Source organism: Sphaeramia orbicularis, chromosome 22 (genome assembly GCF_902148855.1).
Source record: "Sphaeramia orbicularis chromosome 22, fSphaOr1.1, whole genome shotgun sequence".
Classification (NCBI taxonomy): Eukaryota; Metazoa; Chordata; class Actinopteri; order Kurtiformes; family Apogonidae; genus Sphaeramia; species Sphaeramia orbicularis.
The window spans coordinates 16,874,923-16,897,820 of NC_043978.1; the positions used below are offsets into that span (position 1 = coordinate 16,874,923).

At 36.5% G+C, this 22,898-nt stretch overlaps 1 protein-coding gene across 1 annotated transcript in view; it reads right to left on the reverse strand.

Annotated features, from left to right (window-relative positions):
• Nucleotides 1-22,898, reverse strand: part of gfra4a (GDNF family receptor alpha 4a) — a 552,913-nt gene that overhangs the window by 99,027 nt on the left and 430,988 nt on the right. Inside the window, exon 4 of the mRNA XM_030127272.1 lies at nt 21,249-21,329. Coding sequence (XP_029983132.1) covers nt 21,249-21,329 — 81 coding nt within the window. The remainder of the gene's footprint in view (nt 1-21,248; nt 21,330-22,898) is intronic.

Below are 22,898 nucleotides of genomic sequence, written 5' to 3' on the forward strand. Positions count from 1 at the left end.
TTCATATGAGATACTTATATCCAGCTGTGAAATTTACAGTGGGTCTCTCTTGCTGTCCTTGTAGCACTGAGTTGACGGTGACGGAGATGGGCCAAGCGAATATGGCGATCCTGATTACGGGTGGTCACACGTGGTCTTCCAGATCTTGGTCTGTCCCGAGTGGTCCCTGTGTCACGGAATCGTGTCCTCAGCCTACTGATGGTGGACTTGTGCACTTGCAGACGTCTGGCAACGTTGCGAGCCGTTAAACCAGCATCAAGCATACCAATGGCGCGTTCTCTCAGATTATGGTTAAGGCGAGGCATCGTGGTAATGCAGTAACTTTTGAATCTTACCATTTCTTTTTATAGCCCCCGGATAAACAAAGGGAATTGCCACTCCCATTTGTTGCTCCCACTAACATATCACTCAAAACGTACCGCACCTCCGATACTTTGTACATGTGCTCAACACCACTCGTGGTCGTGTTTGCCTGCAAACACACGCTCCAACGGTTACAACTCACTTATTTTAATGTGTATCTCGGTTGACAGCTCAACAGGACAGCTGAACTCTTGCCTAAATTAACGACCAAAACTTGTGTTTCTTTTGTTGTTCAGTATATATACATAGCCAAAGTAATGCTGGTTATAAATCGAAAGGATGCTGAAAAACTGGTCCATCCTTTTATCTCCAGCAGACTGGACTACTGTAATGCACTCCTTACAGGTCTCCCAAAAAGCAGCACAGACAGACTTCAGCTGATTCAGAACTCTGCAGCTAGGTTATTAACCAAAACCAAGAAGAGAGAGCACATTACTCCAGTGTTGGTTTCCCTGCACTGGCTACCGGTAACCTACAGAACTGATTTTAAGATACTACTCCTCACGTATAAAGCTCTAAATGGAACCGGACCAAGTTACATTGCAAACTCACTGATCAATTATGTATAAACTAGAACACTGAGGTCATCAAAAGCAGGTTTACTAGCGACTCCCAGAAATATTACAAAGAAAATGGGGGACGCAGCCTTTACTAACTATGCACCAAAGTTATGGAATACAGTTCCAAAAGACATTAGAGAAGCCAGTTCACTGAATATATTTAAAACCTAATTAAAAACATTGTTATTCTCATTAGCCTTTGAAATGAGATAAAAATGGGGTCACAATTCAGGAACCTGGAATTTGTGGTTTTTATTTTTATTTTATTTTATTGTATTTCTGTTTTTATTTTTTATTTTATTGTATTTCAAATTTCATCTTATTTCTTGCACTTCAAAAATTCTACGCATAATGAAATATTTTAATGTGCGCTGTTTTTATATTTATTTTTATTTCATTGTTTTTCTCTCAAATTTCATTTTATTTCTTGATGTATAAACAAATCTTTATGTATTTTAATATTGTATTTTTTCAATCAATGTGAAGCACTTTGGGCTACAATTTCTGTCTGAAAGGTGCTATACAAATAAAGTTTATTATTATTATTATTATTATTATTATTATTATATAGAAGCAACTGATACACTGACATCAGCACATGCATAGACATGATGACATCCGCTGTATCGATGCCAAAATAAGCTACAATATGTGTGAGGGGTGGGGTTTGTTGTGCCTGGAACCACTTGTTTATATATTATCTTGTTATTATTGTTCTGGTCCGGTCCACTTCACATCATGTCGGACTGAATGTGGCCCCTGAACTAAAATGAGTTTGACGCCCTTGGTCTAATCTCTGATCTCACTCCATTATGCACGACAAACCCCTGGATAATGAATCGGTTAAGGAAGCGAGGGTGAATGTTACAGCATGGTTGATGATTTTCTGCACATCATGAATGGTGTAGAGCTGATACCATCACTATAACACACTGCAGAGAGTCAGGGTGGGCTTGATAATAGCTGAAATGTCATGGGAACATCCATGAAAATGAAAGGCTGAGAGGGGCAGATGTGGGTGGCAGTACAGTATGTGTTTATTGTACAGAATGGAAATACAATAGAGGAGGCTGTGGTATGTGGACTGTGGCGTCTAAGGGCCTCATTCAAACAATTACCCTTTAACATGTCATAGATATCCTACTCAGACCCCCCATCCCTTTTCGTACAAATACAACAGGCAATAACCAGCGGAGGCACGGCCTGTTATTTTATGTAAAAACACACCACACAATGCACTTTGAAGCACTAAACAAAGTGAAATACCTTCCTGTTAAAATGATTCACACCAACAAAAAAACAAAAACAAAACAGTTTTCAGTCCCAACTTTCATAATTAATTAAGTTAAATCAAACTATCTAAATAATTGCTGTAAAATGCAGTTTCTCATCTGTTCGTGATCATCAGATATGACCCATGATACTTGTTTTTCTGTTCAGATAATAGTATACTTTGCTTAAAACGTCTCCTTTTCTTCAGTGTTCTCTGTTTTGATATATTAACCTTTGGATTTACTCTGAGCTTTTATTAAAATCTACATGATCAGTAAATTAAATAAATAAAAATACCTACTTTTCACACAAAAAAAAGTCTAAATGCAGAGAATAATATCAGAATAAAAAAAAATGAAAAATACTTAGGAAAGGTTATGGGGTACTTTGCTGAAAAAAAATCTCTTTTTCTTCAGATTTCTCTGTTTTGATAAAATAACCTTTGGATTTACCATGAGTTTTTATTAAAATCTACATGATCAGCAAATTAAATATAGAAAAATATCTACTCAACCCCCATTCTTTCTCATCCAAATACAACAGGCAACAATAACCAGCGTAGGCATGGCCTGTTATTTTATGTAAAAACACACCACACAATGCAGTTTGAAGCACTAAACAATGTAAAATACCTTCCTGTCAAAATAATTCACACCAAAAAACAGTTTTCAGACCCAACTTTCACCATTAAACGTCTGTTTCTTCAGTTTTCTCTGTTTTGATAAAAATAACCTTTGGATTTACTCTGAGTTTTTATTCAAATCTACATGATCAGTGAAATAAAATATAGAAAAATACCTGCTTTTCACACACAAAAAAACTGCAAAATGCAGAGAATAATATCAGAATTTAAAAAAAAAAAAAATTACTTAGAAAAGGTTATGGGGTACTTTGCTGAAAAAAATCTCTTTTTCTTCAGTTTTCTCTGTTTTGATAAAATAACCTTTGGATTTACTCTGAATTTTTATTAAAATCTACATGATCAGTAAATTAAATATAGAAAAATACCAACTCAGCCCCCCCACCCCTTCTCATCCAAATACAACAGGCAGTAACCAGTGGAGGCATGGCCTATTATTTTATGTATAAACACACCACACAATGCAGTTTGAAGCACTAAACAATGTAAAATACCTCCGTGTTAAAATGATTCAAACCAAAAAAACACTTTTCAGACCCAACTTTCACAGTAATTGAAGTTAAATCAAACTATCTATACAAGTAAATAATCTAAAATACAGTTTGTCATCTGTTCGTGATCATCAGATATGACCCACGAGGCTTGTTTTTCTGTTCAGATAATAGTATACTTTGCTTAAAAAAAAAATCACTTTTTCTTCAGTTTTCTCTGTTTTGATATAATAACCTTTGAATTTACTCTGAGTTTTTATTCAAATCCACATGATCAGTAAAATTAAATATAGAAAAATACCTACTTTTCACACACACAAAAAAATGCAAAATGCAGAGAATAATATTATATTTAAAAGTAAAAAAAAAAAAAAAAAAAATCACTTGGGAGAGGTTATGGTGTACATTGCTTAAAAAATCACTTTTTCTTCAGTTTTCTCTGTTTTGATATAATAACCTTTGGATTTACTCTGAGTTTTTATTAAAATCTACATAATCAGTAAATTATATATAGAAAAATACCAACTCAGCCCCCCCCCCCCCAATCCCTTCTCGTACAAATTTAACAGGCCTGTTATTTTATGTAAAAACATGCAACACAATGCAGTTTGAAGCACTAGACAAAGTAAAATACCTTCCTGTTAAAATGATTTGCACTAAAAAAAACAGTTTTCAGACCCAACTTTCATAATTAATTAAGTTAAATCAAACTATCTATACATGTAAATAATTGGTGTAAAATACAGTTTGTCGTCTGTTCATAGTCATCAGATTTGACCCATGATGCTTGTTTTCTGTTCAGATAATGGTGTACTTTGCTGAAAAAGTCCCTTTTTCTTCAGTTTTCTCTGTTTTGATATAACCTTTGAATTTACTCTGAGTTTTTATTCAAATCTACATGATCAGTGAAATAAAATATAGAAAAATACCTGCTTTTCACACACATAAAAAAAGCAAAATGCAGTGAATAATATTATAATAAAATGTAAAAAAAAAAAAAAAAAAAATCACTGTGGAAAGGTTATGGGATACTTTGCTTAAAAAGTCACTTTTTGTGAGTTTTTATTATAATCTACATGATCAGTAAATTAAATATAGAAAAATACCTACTCAACCCCCATTCTTTCTCATCCAAATACAACAGCCTACTAGAAGCACTCAGAGAGCGCAGACCTCCGCCAAGGCTGATCAGTGCCCACCCCCCCCCCCCCCCCCCCCCCCCCCCGTGGGCCCCCCCACCCCCGATCACCACCAAAATTTAATCATTTCTTCCTTATCCCATTTCCAACAAACCCTGAAAATTTCATCCAAATCTGTCCATAACTTTTTGAGTTATGTTGCACACTAACGGACAGACAAACAGACAAACAGACAGACAGACAAACAAACCCTGGCAAAAACATAACCTCCTTGGCGGAGGTAATAACCAGCATAGGCATAGCCTGTTATTTTATATAAAAACACACCACACAATGCAGTTTGAAGCACTAAACAATGTAAAATCCCTTCCTGTCAAAATAATTCACACCAAAAAACAGTTTTCAGACCCCACTTTCACAGTTAATTAAGTTTAGAAATGCTCCCAAATAGCGTGAGCAGATGATATGTGTTTATATAATAACCTTAATATTCATCAGTAAATTAAATATAGGAAATTGTCAGATTTTCACTGACAAATGCAAAATGTAGTGGATATTATTATAAGTGGTCATAAATCACTTATGAAAGTCTAAATGTCACCATGACAACTGGCAGTGACCAAACACATCTACTGATATAAAGTGTTCAATAACTTCTGATCCATTAATCCTGTCAATACATGTAAATAATAGGTGTAAAATACAGTTTGTCATCTGTTTATGGTCATCACATATGACCCATGATCCTTTTTTTTTGCTCAGATAATGACATTTTTCTTTGTTTTGATATAATAATCTTTGGATTTACTCTGAATTTTTATTAAAATCTGCATAATCAGTAAATTAAATATAGAAAAATACCTGATTTTCACCAAAAATAAGCAAAATGCAGAGAATAATATTATAATAAAAACAACAAAAAAAAATCACTTAGGAAAAGTTATGCTGTACTTTGGTGAAAAAAAATCACCTTTTCTTCAGTTTTCTCTGTTTTGATATAATAAAATTTGAATTTACTCTGAGTTTTTATTAAAATCTACATAATCAGTAAATTATATATAGAAAAATACCAACTCAACCCCCCCATCCCTTCTCATACAAATACAACAGGCCTGTTATTTTATGTAAAAACACACCACACAATGCATGAAAGAAAGTAAAATCCCTTCCTGTCAAAATAATTCACACCAAAAACCCGTTTTCAGACCCCACTTTCACAGTTAAGTTTAGAAATGCTCCCAAATAGTGTGAGCAGATGATTTGTGTTTATATAATAACCTTAATATAATACTCATCAGTAAATTAAATAGAGGAAAATACCAGATTTTCACTGACAAATGCAAAATGTAGTGAATATTATTATAATAAAAGGTGATAAATCACTTATAAAAGTCTAAATGTCACCATGACAACTGGCAGTGACCAAACACATCTACTGATATAAAGTGTTCAATAACTTCTGATCCATTAATCCTATCAATACATGTAAATAATAGGTGTAAAATACAGTTTGTCATCTGTTTATGGTCATCACATATGACCCATGATGCTTTTTTTTTTTTTGCTCAGACAATGATATTTTTCTTTGTTTTGATATAATAATCTTTGGATTTACTCTGAATTTTTATTAAAATCTGCATAATCAGTAAATTAAATATAGAAAAATACCTGATTTTCACCAAAAAATAAGCAAAATGCAGAGAATAATATAATAAAAATGAAAAAAAAAAAAAAAAACTTGCTGAAAAAAAAAATCACCTTTTCTTCAGTTTTCTCTGTTTTTGATATAATAATATTTGGATTTACTCTGAGTTTTTATTAAAATCTACATAAAAAATACCAGATTTACAAAAAAAAAAAAAAAAAAAAAAATGCTAAAAATAATATTTTAATTTAAAGTAAAAACAAATCACTTAGGAAAGGTTATGGTGTACTTTGCTGAAAAAAAATCACCTTTTCTTCAGTTTTCTCTGTTTTGATATAATAATATTTGGATTTACTCTGAGTTTTTATTAAAATCTACATAAAAAATACCAGATTTTCACAAAAAAAAAAAAAAAAAAAAAAAAAATGCTAAAAATAATATTTTAATTTAAAGTAAAAACAAATCACTTAGGAAAGGTTATGGTGTACTTTGCTGAAAAAAAAATCACCTTTTCTTCAGTTTTCTCTGTTTTGATATAATAACCTTTGGATTTACTTTGAGTTTTTATTAAAATCTACATAATCAGTAAATTAAATATAGAAAAATACCAACTCAACCCCCCCATCCCTTCTCATACAAATACAACAGGCCTGTTATTTTATGTAAAAACACACCACACAATGCATGAAAGAAAGTAAAATCCCTTCCTGTCAAAATAATTCACACCAAAATCCCGTTTTCAGACCCCACTTTCACAGTTAAGTTTAGAAATGCTCCCAAACAGTGTGAGCAGATGATTTGTGTTTATATAATAACCTTAATATAATACTCATCAATAAATTAAATAGAGGAAAATACCAGATTTTCACTGACAAATGCAAAATGTAGTGAATATTATTATAATAAAAGGTGATAAATCACTTATAAAAGTCTAAATATCACCATGACAACTGGCAGTGACCAAACACATCTACTGATATAAAGTGTTCAATAACTTCTGATCCATTAATCCTATCAATACATGTAAATAATAGGTGTAAAATACAGTTTGTCATCTGTTTATGGTCATCACATATGACCCATGATGCTTTTTTTTTTTTTTGCTCAGACAATGATATTTTTCTTTGTTTTGATATAATAATCTTTGGATTTACTCTGAATTTTGATTAAAATCTGCATAATCAGTAAATTAAATATAGAAAAATACCTGATTTTCACCAAAAAATAAGCAAAATGCAGAGAATAATATAATAAAAATGAAAAAAAAAAAAAAAACTTGCTGAAAAAAAAATCACCTTTTCTTCAGTTTTCTCTGTTTTTGATATAATAATATTTGGATTTACTCTGAGTTTTTATTAAAATCTACATAAAAAATACCAGATTTACAAAAAAAAAAAAAAAAAAAAAAAAAGCTAAAAATAATAAATTTAATTTAAAGTAAAAACAAATCACTTAGGAAAGGTTATGGTGTACTTTGCTGAAAAAAAAATCACCTTTTCTTCAGTTTTCTCTGTTTTGATATAATAACATTTGGATTTACTTTGAGTTTTTATTAAAATCTACATAATCAGTGAATTAAATATAGAAAAATACCAACTCAACCCCCCCATCCCTTCTCATACAAATACAACAGGCCTGTTATTTTATGTAAAAACACACCACACAATGCATGAAAGAAAGTAAAATCCCTTCCTGTCAAAATGATTCACACCAAAAACCTGTTTTCAGACCCCACTTTCACAGTTAATTAAGTTTAGAAAAGCTCCCAAACAGTGTGAGCAGATGATATACTGTGGATCATACGATAGGAAAACATCGTTATCATCTCATATTACGCTCTGCTGTTTATTTTGTTGTGTCACAAATCACAGTCTCTATGGTGATATTTTTTTTGTCATTTCAGTGACACTTTGTGCTCTTCCACAAGGATGCGAGCAGGGTATTTGCATGAAGGAAACACAAACAAACATGGAGGGGAGTGAACGTGACACGGAACAGGGTGAGAGTGAAGTGGAGGAGGACGTAAAAGGAGGAGATCATACACGGAAGAGGGGGCTGATGGGTAAACTCGAACAGGGTCTATGAAAGCCAACCTCTGCCACCGGCACAACAATCACCTCAAATAGTAGAGTGAGTCAACAACAAAATGAATAATATTATCAACTCCTCTTTACAATGCTGTTGTGTGTTTGTTTCTTTCTCTCTTTTTTGTGTTTAATAGCTCTGTAGGTTTGTTGGATAATTTGGTTTTTTACCTCCGCCAAGAGGTAGTGTGATCAGTTTGATTTGTGTGTTTGCGTGTTTGTTTGTTTGTTTGTTTGTTAGCAAGATATCTCAAAAAGTTATGGATGGATTTTGATGAAATTTTCAGGAAATGTTGATACTGGCACAAGGAAGAAATAATTACCATAAATTCCGGACTATAAGCCGCTACTTTTTTCCCACGCTTTAAACACTGCGGCTTATACTCCGACGCGGCTTATACGACGGTTTTCCCTTATTGCCTGCCACACCCCAGGGGAGAATCTGTCTATTGTTACCAGGTATGCAGGAATGGATAACATTAACAACTGAACCTTTATAAAGTTGATATTAACACACACAAAAGGGGAACTTTTAAGGAAAAATAGTAAACCTTCAAATGTTAATATTGTTTCACAAATATACGAAACAAAACTCTGAATGAAAACACCCACTAAAGCTCTCCAGAGACCGTCAGAAATTTAAAGCATCTCAGAATTAATAGGCACGTCGTGCATAATGTTAAATGAAAATGATATTACAACAGACGTAATTACTTGTTTTTAATCTTTATATTTTAAAAATAAATTAAAAGTCCTACTCTAACGAAAAACAAAAATTTGTTCACTTTCAAGTGTCTTTCAAGTCATTTTAAATCCGTGAATCCACAGCCGGCGCAAAAGCAAGTCAATCCCGTATCGGCACGAATCCAAAGGAAACCCCGATAAGTCCACCGACAAAAATAAAGAAAGAGAAAATGTGCTTTTATTACTATCCTTTTATTGCCTCATTTTTTGTCTTTTGTTTTTTAATCATCATATTAACAATGAATCAACCTATAGATATGACAGCAAGCTCACACATATCAGACCCATTTACATACAGGGAAGAATTTCATTTGAACTCAAAGAAAACCTTTAAGGCGGCCATACACTGTGCGATTATTTTGATCGTTGCACGCAGCTCCATCTCAAACTGTGCAAATCAGTCGTACAGTCAGGCTCACGATTCCTGTTCTCACACTGTACGCTCGTATGCGACCTGACTGCTCACACTGTAGGACCATACACCACAGGACGCACGACACGTGTGAGTGTTGTATCCGGAAATACAACGTTAAAATACCAAGGAATCCATAAAAGTGCATAGATGATTGTGTATTGGCGTGAGCTACGAAATGGTAGTGCTAAACAAAAACCAACGAGCTGCTTTGGAAATATGTGCCATAATCTGCCGGGAATCAAAAAAGAAGAAAAGACGATGACATGTTTGGTGCAGGAATTGGTTGGCCAGACGTGGACAGTATGGGCTGTCATCCTACAGCAGGAACTAGAGGTCAGCTGCAACAGCTAAACTGCACTAGGACAACAGCCAGCTACTGTTAGCTTGTACGCTACTGTACGCGTCCGTGTTCGCGCATGCACAGTGTGAGAATTTGAGGCCCATCGGTTCGTGGTACTGCTTTGACAGTACGATACACTCACGAGGAGCGAGCAGGATTTCAAAGGCTCCGTTTTCCTTGCGAACACACGGTTACTGGTCGTGAGGTGGTCGTGAGGTGCTAATCGCTTCTCTTTACCCCATGTACACTGCACGAAGCACGACACACGATTAGAGGCACATCGGGCCCGATCCCAGAAATAGTCGCACGAGTGAGAAATCGCCTCTAAACTCGCACAGTATAAGGCCGCCTTTATCCAATTACCGTCCAGTTTTGACGTAATGAAAAAAAAGCTTCCACTCGGTCCCATAGACTCCCATAGAAGCCAGGCTTCAACGGGGAAATGCACTGACCATAGATCGTATGAGGAAACAGCGCAACGGGAATGTATGAGAAGTGAACAACATGGAGTCTGATGATTTGTGATAAAGCTGATTCTGAACCAACTCGTCTGTGAGATGAACGTGTTTCAACACATGTGTAGTCAATGAAATGTCAACACAACCAAACATATTTAACCATTTAATTTTCGTAATGACAGGGGAAGCCGGGCTTCTCTTGCAGTCTATGAGAAATCACCACTGGTGGACACTCGCAGCTTATAAACCGACGCGGCTTATACGTGTACAGAATTGATTTTCTTTCTAAAATGAGGGCCTGTGGCTTATATTCAGGTGCGGTCTATAGTCCGGAATTTACGGTAAATTTTGGTGGTGGCGGTGGTGGGGGGGGCAGAACTGTCTTGGTGGAGGTCTGTGCTCTCCGAGTGCTTTTCTTGTTGTGTCTGTGGTTCCTTATGTCTAAGTACATGTTTATGTAAATGTATAATTATTACCTCCACCAGGAAGTATTGTGATCGCTTTGCTTTGTGTGATAGCGTGCGTGAATGTTTTTTCAATTTACAGTTTTATTTTCTAAAAACAATAGAAATATATCATTTCTACATACAAATCTGGTTTTGTTCACATACTCTTCCTGTAAAAACTACTGCTATATTTGATTTAATCTTTTTTTTTTTTTTCCTTTTTTTTAGTGATAGTTAACAAGACTATGTAGACAGAAAAACAACAACTACAACACATAAACAAAGGGAAACTCAAACAAATAAACAAACAAACCAAAAACCACAACAATGACAGAGTATTGACAAACAACAACAACAACAACAACAACAACAACAACAACGTCATATTACAATGAAAAAGATTATAAATGTAAATACAACTAAACCATATAGCTTGGTTAGGGGTGAAAGGGAAAAGGGGAAGAGGGGGGTGTGAATGAAAGTGAGAAAGAGAGAGGGGGGAGTGAGGGGGAAAATAATAATAATTGTTGGAATAATACAAAAAATATATAATAATAGCAGTAGCCTAATTTGCTAGTATTATTGTGGCGGCGGTAGCATGTTTATTTGTTTGTTTGTTTGTTAGCAAGATAACTCAAAAAGTATTTTCATGAAATTTTCAGGAAATGTTGATACTGGCACAAGGAAGAAATTATTAAATTTTGGTGGTGATCGGGGGTGGGGGGGATGGGGGGGGGCATGGGGGCCCACTGATCTGCCTTGGTGGAGGTCTGCGCTCTCCGAGTGCTTTTCTTGTTTAAAATAATTTTAAAAAACAAAAAAATAGTGCCATGAGTCACAATAACTGAGGTCAAATGCATCCTCTACAACACAGGTGTCAAAACCGGGGGCCAAAACCGGCTCGCCAAAAGTTCCAATCCAGCCCGCGGGATAACTTTGCAAAGTGCAGAAGACATTAACAGTTAAGGACATTGAACTCAAAAATAACAGCATTAACAAGAAAAGCACTCGGAGAGCGCAGACCTCCACCAAGACAGATCTGCCCCTCCGATCAACACCAAAATTTAATCATTTCTTCCTTGTGCCAGTATCAACATTTCCTGAAAATTTCATGAAATTCCTCCCCCCTGGTGGATTATCTGTGTATTGCATGTATCTAATTGTATACATCAGGTTTTTCAAGACAAAAAAAATATCACACCAATCATGTAGAAGGCTTCAAAACTCATGTATCAAATATGATACGTTTGGCTTTACAGGGTTAAATAACCCGTTACAGCTGAAACATTATGAACCACTGCAGTGTCTACCCATGGAAGGATCTGAACTATTGGCTTAGTTAAATCCAGGCAGTTTTTATTTATTTTTTATTTTTTTAATTTTATCCAGGCTGTTCATTGAACTCTGCACTCTATATTTAGTGTTTTTACATGTTTTACACCAGGGGTGTCAAACTCATTTTAGTTCAGGGGCCACATTCACCCCAATATGATCTCCAGTGGGCCGGACCAGTAAAATAATAACAATGAAAAAAGTAAAATTACATTATGATAATGTTTACATCTACATTGTTTCCTTAAAGATCTGAATAACGTGAACAACTTGAAATGTCTTAAGAAAAACAAGTGCAGTTTTGACAATATTCTGCCTCAGCTTGTCAGTTTATCATTTACACATGTGCATTACAACTTATATTATAATTACAAATACACATAATGTTGATAAAATTGCATTTACTTTTCTCAAGACATTTCACGTTGTTCATATTTCTTCAGGTTATTCACATTTTTTGTAAAAGGATAGTTTGTTAATGTAGACATTTTCTTGTAATTTTACTTTTTTTTTTTTTTTTACACCAAAACAAAGATAAAATCTGCAGTTGTCATTGTTTAGAGTTTATTATGATTACGGATGGGAATCGAGAATCCCAGTAGCTTGATTCCTTGGAATCGTTTGCCTGCCTGCTTAACGATTCTGGTTATCGATTCCGCCTTCGTTGTGCATGCGCGATGACGTCACACGCACGCTGCATTGTTTTGGTCAGAACGTAGCCAACATGGCGTTGAGGCAGAAAGTGACGACACCAGGTCCACTTACTTGGAACACTTGCAAAGCTTCCATGTCTTCAAAACGGTGAAATCCCTCCAATATCCTCAAACATTTGTCCACAGCATGTGAATCATTTACAGGAATGTCATGTATTTGATACTCTACTTAGCTGCGCTTGTGAATGTAGCGGCAGAGTGAATGCTGGGTCGCTTCCGGTACCGGTGTGGGCAACAAACATCATAACTCCTCAAATACAAATTTCCGAAGGTAAGAAGGGAAAGGAAATGAGATGCACAACAACGGGAGACAAGCCGAGCCGAGTTGAACTGGTTCCATGTAGTAGAAAAGCGGTAATAGAGGAATTAGTAAAGCGTCTTTAGTTTCACTTTCACTGTACCCCCCCCACCCCCCACCCCCCCCGAACTGGGCCTGGTGTCATCTGTTATTATTATTTGTACATACTGTATATGTTATATTTTCTGTGCAGAGATGGAAATATAAAAGACAGTTAATGCAAACACACCCATTTGTACTCTTTTATTCCCTCACCCAATGAGAATCGATAAGAGAATCGATAAGGAATCAGATCGATAAGCAATATCGATAATGGAATCGGAATCGTTAAATTCTAAACAATTCCCATCCCTACTTATGATAGTATTTTTCTGGTCTGACCCAATTGAGATCTAATTGGTTTATATGTGTATGTAAAAAGATTTTTACACTATTGTTTGTTAAGATCTTCAGTGTAATTTTTGCATTTCACAAATTCATCCTACGGGCCAGATTGGACCCTTTGGCGGGCTGGATTTGGCCCCCGGGCCACATGTTTGACCCCTGTGTTTTACACAAAGAGAATGTGAACTGAAACAATAACAGGATAATTCCAGTACATCCTGGGACTATATTCTATACATTAATAGGATCTATTTAGTTATTAGTGTAACTGAACATTCACATACTGGTTTATGATATTTGAGGATATGAGATTTTGGTCATATTGCACAGAACTACTCCAATAAAGAACACATTTTTGTCAGTGTGAAGGATGATGCAGATGATGTTTAATACATTCCGTATATCCTTCATGATGTGCTAACGTATTCTTTTCACTCCATGAGTATGAAATCTGTGACGGAGTTTGCAGAATATTAAGTTCCCTCCATCCATTCAGCCATCTGTCTGTGGTTTGTGCTACTTCTGTGAATTGATTTTCTTTTCGCACTGACTGACACGGGCCGGTCACAGGGCGACCCATCACTGTAGGCTCCCATCGCCCGACGCCATTTCATTCACATCAACAGGTCAACGCCGCCATTAGTCTCACTTTAGGACTCTGAGCTGTTGAAGAAAAGTTGCTCTCAGCAGCTGTTGGAGTGTGTTTTATGGTGGAAGTTAAGAAACTGTGAGGCTAAATGGGACGATTTGTAGCAGAAAAAAAGGACCATTTGTGACTGGGAGCTGCTTTGTCATTTAAACCATACACTTTTTTTTTTTTTATTTCAAACATGTTTAACCCATAAAGACCCAGTGCTACTTTTGTTTTACTTTACTTTTCTGTGAACATTTCTTAAATAATTTATTTCCATTTATTATAATTTTATCCTCTATATTTAGCATTTTTCACTGCAAATCATGTATTTTCTTATATTTAACTTCCTATGATATAGACGTTCATGAAAACTTTGAGTTAATCCAAAGGTTATTCTATCAAAACAGAGGAAACAGAAGATAACCTGAACAAACGTGAACAACATGAAATGTCTTAAGAGAAGTATGTGGAATTTTAACAATATTCTGCCTGTTATGAAATGTTTTGTGTCTTTGTAGATCTACTGTGATCTGTAAGTTGTAATGTACACGTATAAATGAGAAACTAAGGTGTCATATTGTTAAAATTGTGCTTATTTTTCTTAAGAAGTTTCAGGTTCTTCATATTTGTTCATGTTATGTTCAAGGACAGTTCACTGATGTAAACGTTTTCACTATGGAATTTTAATTTTTTCACTCAAAAACATAGAGAAAACTTTGGAGTTGAATTATTTATCAGTTCTTATCCTATTATTGCCCCGCCCCCCGAAGGGGAGGCAAGGTGTATTGTTTTTGGATCGGTTTGTTTGTTTGTTTACACTCTAGCAGCAAAACTATTGGTTGAATTCATACCAAATTGGGTTTATACAGGGTGTCCCATAAGTCTCCATACATAGGAAAAATAAACGTTTCTTGACATAAACCATGTTTATTTATATAATATGCTCTATATGACTGCCATTTTGTCAGGAACACATTTCCTCCACTGCTGAAGAACTATAAAGAAGAAATATAAAGAAATACATGTTAGAACCATGGAATGTATAATATCTCCTATGTATGGAGACTTATGGGACACCCTGTAGATTGCCAGTGACCCAGAATAGATGTGATTACATTTTGGGAACAGTAGGTCAAAGTTTACATTTTTTATGAATTTTTAAAATCTTTCCTCTTCTCCCATTTACTTATGATGGGCGAAATTTTGAATGTCTATAAAAACATCAATTTAGTTTCAATTTACTTCAAACTTGGCACATATATAGAGAAAACTGATACGCTGACATCAGCACATGCATAGACATGATGATATCTGCTGGATCGATGCCAAAATAAGCTAAAATACAAGGCTTGCGCTACCCTATCGCCACATCGCCTAGGCAATGCGTTTTCCTGGTTGGCGAAGTTGTTTTCAACCCGTGTAACCACAGTGGCGAAGGTATTTTTTAGTAAAATCAACCAACTTACATCTCTGATCGAAAATGTCCGAGCGATAACCAAGGAAAATAACAAATGCGGTCTCCACTACTGAAGAGTGATGCCGAGAGCGATCGAACTCACCCGAACGTTTCCGATTTTTTACGAATTCACACTGCACACGTCACTTGTGGGAGGTTACTGCTCATTCATTTAATCATGTGCAACATCTAGAAAGCAAACCCAGACAGAGAGGGGTACGGAGCCGTGCAGACCGCCACCAGCGGAAGTGAAAATGAAACTTTAAACCTTACCAACGAAAATGCTGCAACATTAGTATCACATTAGTGTTGCCTCTGTCGTCTCCATGTTTGTTATTACTGACTTTCTTCTTCTCAAAAAACTTTACTCTTCTTCGTGGTATTTGTCCAGTATTGTTAATTCAGAGTGGCGCCCCCTGGTGGATTAATTGAGAAACGCTCATTCCAACACATTAAATGTCTTTGTTCCAGTCAGACTAATGACAACGACAATAAAGCACATTTACAAAAGGAACAAAGAACTGGAATAGGATTATTAAGTACTCGTATCGGTACTCGGTATCGGCAAATACTCAAATGTAAGTACTCGTACTCAGTCTGGAAAAAAGTGGTATCGGTGCATCCCTAATGTATGGTATCATACTCAGAGGTTTCATTTTGAATTTTTTTATGATCCGGATCCTCGTTTGTTGGAATGTTATGGTCGGATCCTTCACTAGCCCAGTTATGATCCTTCCCATCATCATTGCACCTTTTAATAATGAAAGAAATGAATTTTTTTGGAGAAATTTTACAAAATATATGAATCTATATTGAATCTCATGAACATCAGTGGTCAGAATAATTGTATTCATAAGTCTATCATTTATTGTTTTGTTATAAATTAGATTAGAAATAAAAATAGTTTAGATGAAAATGTTGACTTAAAGTTAATTTTTTATGATTTTTTTTTTATGAAACTGAAGCCAGATTTAACATATTTTTAAGCTCAAAATGTGCCAGAATGCAGGAAAAAGACTTCATTTTCCACCAAATTTCCCGGGGGAGCTATGCTTGTTGTCGTGGTCCACTACGCGCCCCGCTGCAGGGACCCAGACTGGACCCAGACTGGACCCAGACTGGACCCAGACTGGCTGTGGTTTTTTGTGGCTACACTCATTTCTACTAATGTAGCCACAGTGGCTGTATCTTTCATTTTCCTAGCGCAAGCACAGCGATACATGCGAGGGGCGGGGTTTGTAGCGCCTGGCACCACTTGTTAATATTATTTGACTGGTCCGGCCCACTTTAGATCATATTAGGCTGTATGTGCCCCCTGAACTGAAATGACTTTGACACCCCTGCTTTGGGTGGTCAGTGGATATTTGGGTCTTTATGGGTCAAACTGAATCAAATCTGGAAGTTTTAGAGTTCATAATCTTAAAAAAAACTTACCAGTCTAATGATCTTTTTGTGCATTGTGTATTGGTTTTGTTTCTTCACACCTCAGCACTAACTCAAATACAGCATCAGAATATTTTAATTAAGCGGCGCCCTCCCACTGGGCTGTCATTATCCACTTATTTCAACTTTCTTTGAGTGTGTAGGACTTTTATTATTACACAAGTGCGACTCGCGTTCAGGCCGTCCATACTAATCACTTCATTTAAGTCATTATTTAAGTTTCACAGACTCCCCATCTCACCTTCACTCAGACCAGACGATGTGTTGTTGGAGAAAAAAAAAACACGCTTGACTTTTTGTCCTCTCCAGTGTTTAAAAAAAAAAAAGAAAAAATGAAACGCCTCATTTCTAGTGGTGAAGTTGAGACCAGCAAGACCGAGACACGAGACCGGAGGGTATCGAGACCAAGACAAGACCGAGAACGAAGGCTATCAAGAATGAGACACCAAATGTTCCAACGCTCCAATCATGGAAAGACTGTGTATGGTAGTGTTTTTCAACCTTGGGGTCGCCTGGAATTCAAATGCGGTCGCCTGGAATTCAAATGCGGTCGCCTGAAATTTCTTGTAATTGATAAAAAAATTAAAACTTACAAACAAAAATTTATATTATATAGCAGTGGTTCCCAACCTTTTTTGGCTAGTGACCCCATTTGAACATCACAAATTTCAGGTGACCGCAGACATTCAAAACAGAGACTTTTTTTTTGGCTAAAATTAATTTGTTTTTGATCATGTAATAGTTTGCTATACTATGTTGCAAATAAACATTAATTTTAGACAAAATTTAGACTGTATAATGTAAATTTTTATTAGTAAGTTTTAATTTTTTTAATGTAAATTATTAGAAATTTCAGGCGACCCCAGACATTCAAAACAGAGACCTTTTTTTTTGGCTAAAATTAATTTGTTTTTGATCATGTAATAGTTTGCTATACTATGTTGCAAACAAACATTAATTTTAGACAAAATTTAGACTATATAATGTAAATTTTTATTAGTAAGTTTTAATTTTTTTAATGTAAATTATTAGAAATTTCAGGCAACCCCAGACAATCAAAACAGAGACTTTTTTTTGGGCTAAAATTAATTTGTTTTTGATCATGTAATAGTTTGCTATACTATGTTGTAAATAAACATTAATTTTAGGCAACATTTAGACTATATAATGTAAATTTTTATTAATAAGTTTTAATTTTTTTTTATATAAATTATTAGAAATTTCAGGCAACCCCAGACAATCAAAACAGAGACTTTTTTTTTTTGGCTAAAATTAATTTGTTTTTGATCATGTAATAGTTTGCTATAATATGTGGCAAATAAACATTAATTTTAGACAAAATTTAGACTATATAATGTAAATTTTTATTAGTAAGTTTTAATTTTTTTAATGTAAATTATTAGAAATTCCAGGCGACCCCAGACATTCAAAACAGAGACACTTTTTTTGGCTAAAATTCATTTGTTTTTGATGGTGTAAAAGTTTGCTATACTATGTTGCAAATAAAAATGAATTTTAGGCAACATTTAGGCTATATAATGTAAATTTTTATTTGTAAGTTTTAATTTTTTATCAATTACTAGAAATTTCAGGCGACCCCATTTGAATTCCAGGCGACCCTACGTGGGGTCCCGACCCCAAGGTTGAAACTCACTGTTATATAGCCTAAATGTTGCCTAAAATTAATGTGTATTTGCAACATATTATAGCAAACTATTACACGATCAAAAACAAATTAATTTTAGCAAATAAAATGTCACTGTTTTGAATGTCTGGGGTCACCAGAAATTTCTAATAATTTATAAAAAAAAAAAAAATCCAAAATTTAAACTTACCAATAAAAATTTACATTATACAGTCTACTCTCGTTATACCGCCAACTTCCGTTCACGGCCAAATTGGCGGTATAGCGAAAATGGCGTTACAACGGGTTGCGTCCATAATGTGCATGTCTTTACTATATGATGTCTATGCTGCCTCCGTTAACCCGTTCTAATTGCGTTTCTAAATAAATCTTGATTCTGTTATGTTGTAAGGGATCATTTAAAGTGGGGAAACATTTTAAGCATTATTATACCGTGTCGGGAAATGACACCCCATCATCTTGAGGCTTTGGCTTAATCCCACGTCCTCTTCCCGACATCCTGACCTACTGAGTGTTCTGCGATAAATGAACGGTGGCCGTTCCGTAGACCTACTCGTAGCTTGTCGCGATCAGCGTCTGGCGCGTTTGTTTCAGTGCATTGTTAAAATTTATGTGTACTCGATGGCAATCACGCTGGCGGTATAACGGTCGGGAAATCAATGGTATAAGTGTTGTTTGTGCATGGAACTGGGCTGGCGGATGGCGATAGGCGGAAATGGCGGTAGCTAATGGAATAATGCATTGGGGATTTTTGTGCAATGGTTTTGGTCGGCGGTGAGCGAAAATGGCGGTATAACGGTGGGCGGTTTAACGAGAGTAGACTGTATAGTCTAAATGTTGCCTAAAATTAATGTTTATTTGCAACATAGTATAGCAAACTATTACATGATCAAATCAAATTAATTTCAGCCCAAAAAAGTGTCCCTGGTTTGAATGTCTGGGGTCACCAGAAATTTGTGATGTTAAAATGGGGTCACGAGCCAAAAAAGGTTGGGAACCACTGGTGTATGGGAACTTTATAGAATGGAGGATATAACTTATAATTTAAGGCTCCAGAGGGAGAAACTCCTAAGGAGATGGACCCCTGTGTTGCTCATATTGTCTTGAACCAAAAGAGCAAGCCCCCCCCCCCCCCCCCCCACACACACACACACACACACACACACAATAGTTTTTGTTTTGTCTTATTTTTTTTTGTTTCTGTTTTGTTCTGCTTTGTTTCATTTTGTTTTCATTTTCTCTGTGTGTAAATGTGTTGGTATGAACCTATCTGTGAACCTGTCTGATGTGATACTTCAGTCTGTTGTCTTTTGAGTGTTTACAATCCAAGTCTTATGACTGTATGTTCAATGTCTATGTGTCCAATAAATAATAAGTTAAAAAAAGAATGAGACACTGCCGCGACCAGAGGGTATCTAGACCAAGACAAGACTGAGACTGGAGGGTAAGGAGACCAAGACACTGCCAAGACCGAAGGGTATCCAGAGCAAGACCAGACCGAGACCGGAGGGTATCGAGACCAAGACACTGCCAAGACCAAAGGGTACTGAGACCAAGATACTGCAGAGACCAGAGGGTATCTAGACCAAGACACTGCCGAGACCGGAGGGTATCAAGACCAAGACACTGCCAAGACCAAAGGGTATCTAGACCAAGACACTGCCAAGACTGGAGGGTAATGAGACCAAGACACTGCAGAAACCAAAGGCTATCGAGACCAAGACACTGCCAAGACTGGAGGGTATCCAGACCAAGACAAGACCGAGACTGGAGGGTATCCAGACCAAGACAAGACCGAGACTGGAGGGTATCCAGACCAAGACAAGACCGAGACTGGAGGGTATCCAGACCAAGACAAGACCGAGACTGGAGGGTATCCAGACCAAGACACTGCAGAGACCTGAGGTTATCAAGAGCAAGACACTGCCGAGACCAAATGATATCGAGACCAAAACACTGCAGAAACCAAAGGGTACTGAAACCACGACAAGACCAAGACCAAAGTTGGGTGTGTGACAAGACCAAGATCACAAAAAATTGGTCTCAAGACCGGTCTTGGGGGCATGTAATAAAAACTCATACTATTCTGTGATGATAGAGACTGCTATGTCCGAGACCTAGACACGACCCAGACCAAAGAGGGTGGAGCCCAAGACACGACCCAGACCAAATGAGTTGAGTCCGTGATGAGACCGAGACCACAAAAAATTGGTTCTGAGAAGACTGGTCTGGAGAACTACATCACTACTCATTAGTGTGTTTGTGTGGGTCTCTTTAGGAAACATGTAGTGTTGTTTTTAGTAAACAAACCGGTTCTGTCCTCCTCTTTCCTCCCCCTCCCTGAGACTTTTTTCTTTCCTTTCTCTCTCTCTCTCTCTCTCTCTTTCAGTTTCTCGGCTTCTCGCTGCATTAAAGTAAATAGGTAATTAATCTGTGCCTCAGGGGCCAACAGCAGCACACACCAGGCCCCAGGCTTGCCCACAGGCTCAGAGGCATGACACCAGCAAAGTGTGGGATGTTACTCATCAAACGTTGGCACACCCACCTGCACACCCGCCGAATACTCAGTCAAAATGATGCACAACAACATCTCCATTTATCTTCCTCTGACACAGACCTTGCTTATAGATGTTCTGTGGCACACGGATGCTTCTCCGTGTGTAATTAACTCTGCCGTTCCCCCGTCCAACAGTGGAACTAAAGGCAGATGCGGTGAAACACTCGTAGTGGCAGCTTGCCCACTCACCTGCAGCGATGGAGGCCAGACGGACGTAGTCGGAGCCCCTCTCCTCCGGCTCGTAGGGGTAGCTCTCCACCAGGCTGAGTCCTGCCAACACACAGAGCGCACAAGTTAGTTTGTGTTGTCATGGCAACCCCGTCTTCTTCTTCTTTTTCCCACAAAAGCAGAGCTGAAAAATTACATAAACACAGCGATTAGGGACGGAGAAATAATGCGCAGGCTTCGTGCTCAAAACCAGTCCTTTCGATTTGATGTTTTGATTTTGATTTAGTGATTTATTCCAAACATTAGGGATGGGAATCGATAAGAATTTAATGAATCTGATTCCATTATCGATTTTGCTTATCGATTGGATTCCTTATCGATTGGCGTTTGAAACCGTGTGAGATGTTTGAAGGTACTCTTGTTATTCTGTGGTTTTTATTTGGTAGTGGTTTATTGTTCTTAGTTATCTATATTATTTATTTATTTATTTTGTTGTTTTTAATTGTATGGCTATTTAATCTATCTTGTATTTTATTAGATAGATAACTACAAACGCAATACCCCCCCCCCCTCCAAAAAAAAAAAAAAACCCTCTATACTTTCAAGAGGCAGTCGTACCAGTGTTTCCAGAACAGTGATGTGTAATGTACAGCACTATATAAAGGATTTGTCAGCAATAAAATTACAGTATTTTCTGAGTGATTCAGGCGACACATAAATTTAAACATCAGATTTCTCAGCACAGCTTTTATTTGGGTTTTATTTATTCTTCTGTATAGCACTGTTTTCTTTTTTGTACAGTTTCTATGTCTTTAAATCTATTCTGTATTTCATTCTTTTATTTTGGTTTTAAGTATTCTTATGTACAGCACTTTGGTCCACTGAAGTTGTTTTAAAGTGCTTTACAAATAAAGTTGGATTGGATTCTCTTATTGATTCTTATTGGGCGAAGGAATAAGAGTACAAACAGGTGTGTTTCCATTAACTGTCTTTTATATGTCCATCTCTGCACAGAAAATATAACAAATACAGTATGCACAAATTATAATAATAATAGATGATCCCAGGCCTGGTTCGGGGGGGTCACACCATATGACTGTACAGTGAAAGTGAAACTTAAGACCCTTTACTAATTCCTCTATGTCTCCTACTGTTGTGCACCTCATTTTCCTTTTCTCTGCCTTCAGACTTTTATTTGAGGGGGCAGGACATTTGTTGGCCCCCCGTACCAAATGTAAAAAAAATAATTCGGTTTCCTGGTGTGTCCACACAAATGCGCCATGTTTCTTTTAAAACTCTCCTTCTTCACTTGTTGTAACATCCATCAACACCCGGGTTTTTTTTTTACCTCCACCAAGGAGGTTATGTTTTTGTCAGCGTTGGTTTGTTTGTCTGTTTGTGTGCGAGATAACTCAAAAAGTTATTGATGGATTTGGATGAAAATTTCGGGAAATGTTGATACTGGCACAAGGAAGAAATAATTAAATTTTGGTGGGGGGTAGGGTGGGTGGGCCACGAGGGCCCACTGATCTGCCTTGGCGGAGGTCTGCTCTCCGAGTGCTTTTCTAGAAAAGACAGTGCAGACCTCTGCCAAGGCAGATCAGTGGGCCCCCGTGGACCCCCCACCCCAGATCAACACCAAAATTTAATAATTTGTTCCTTGTGCCTGTA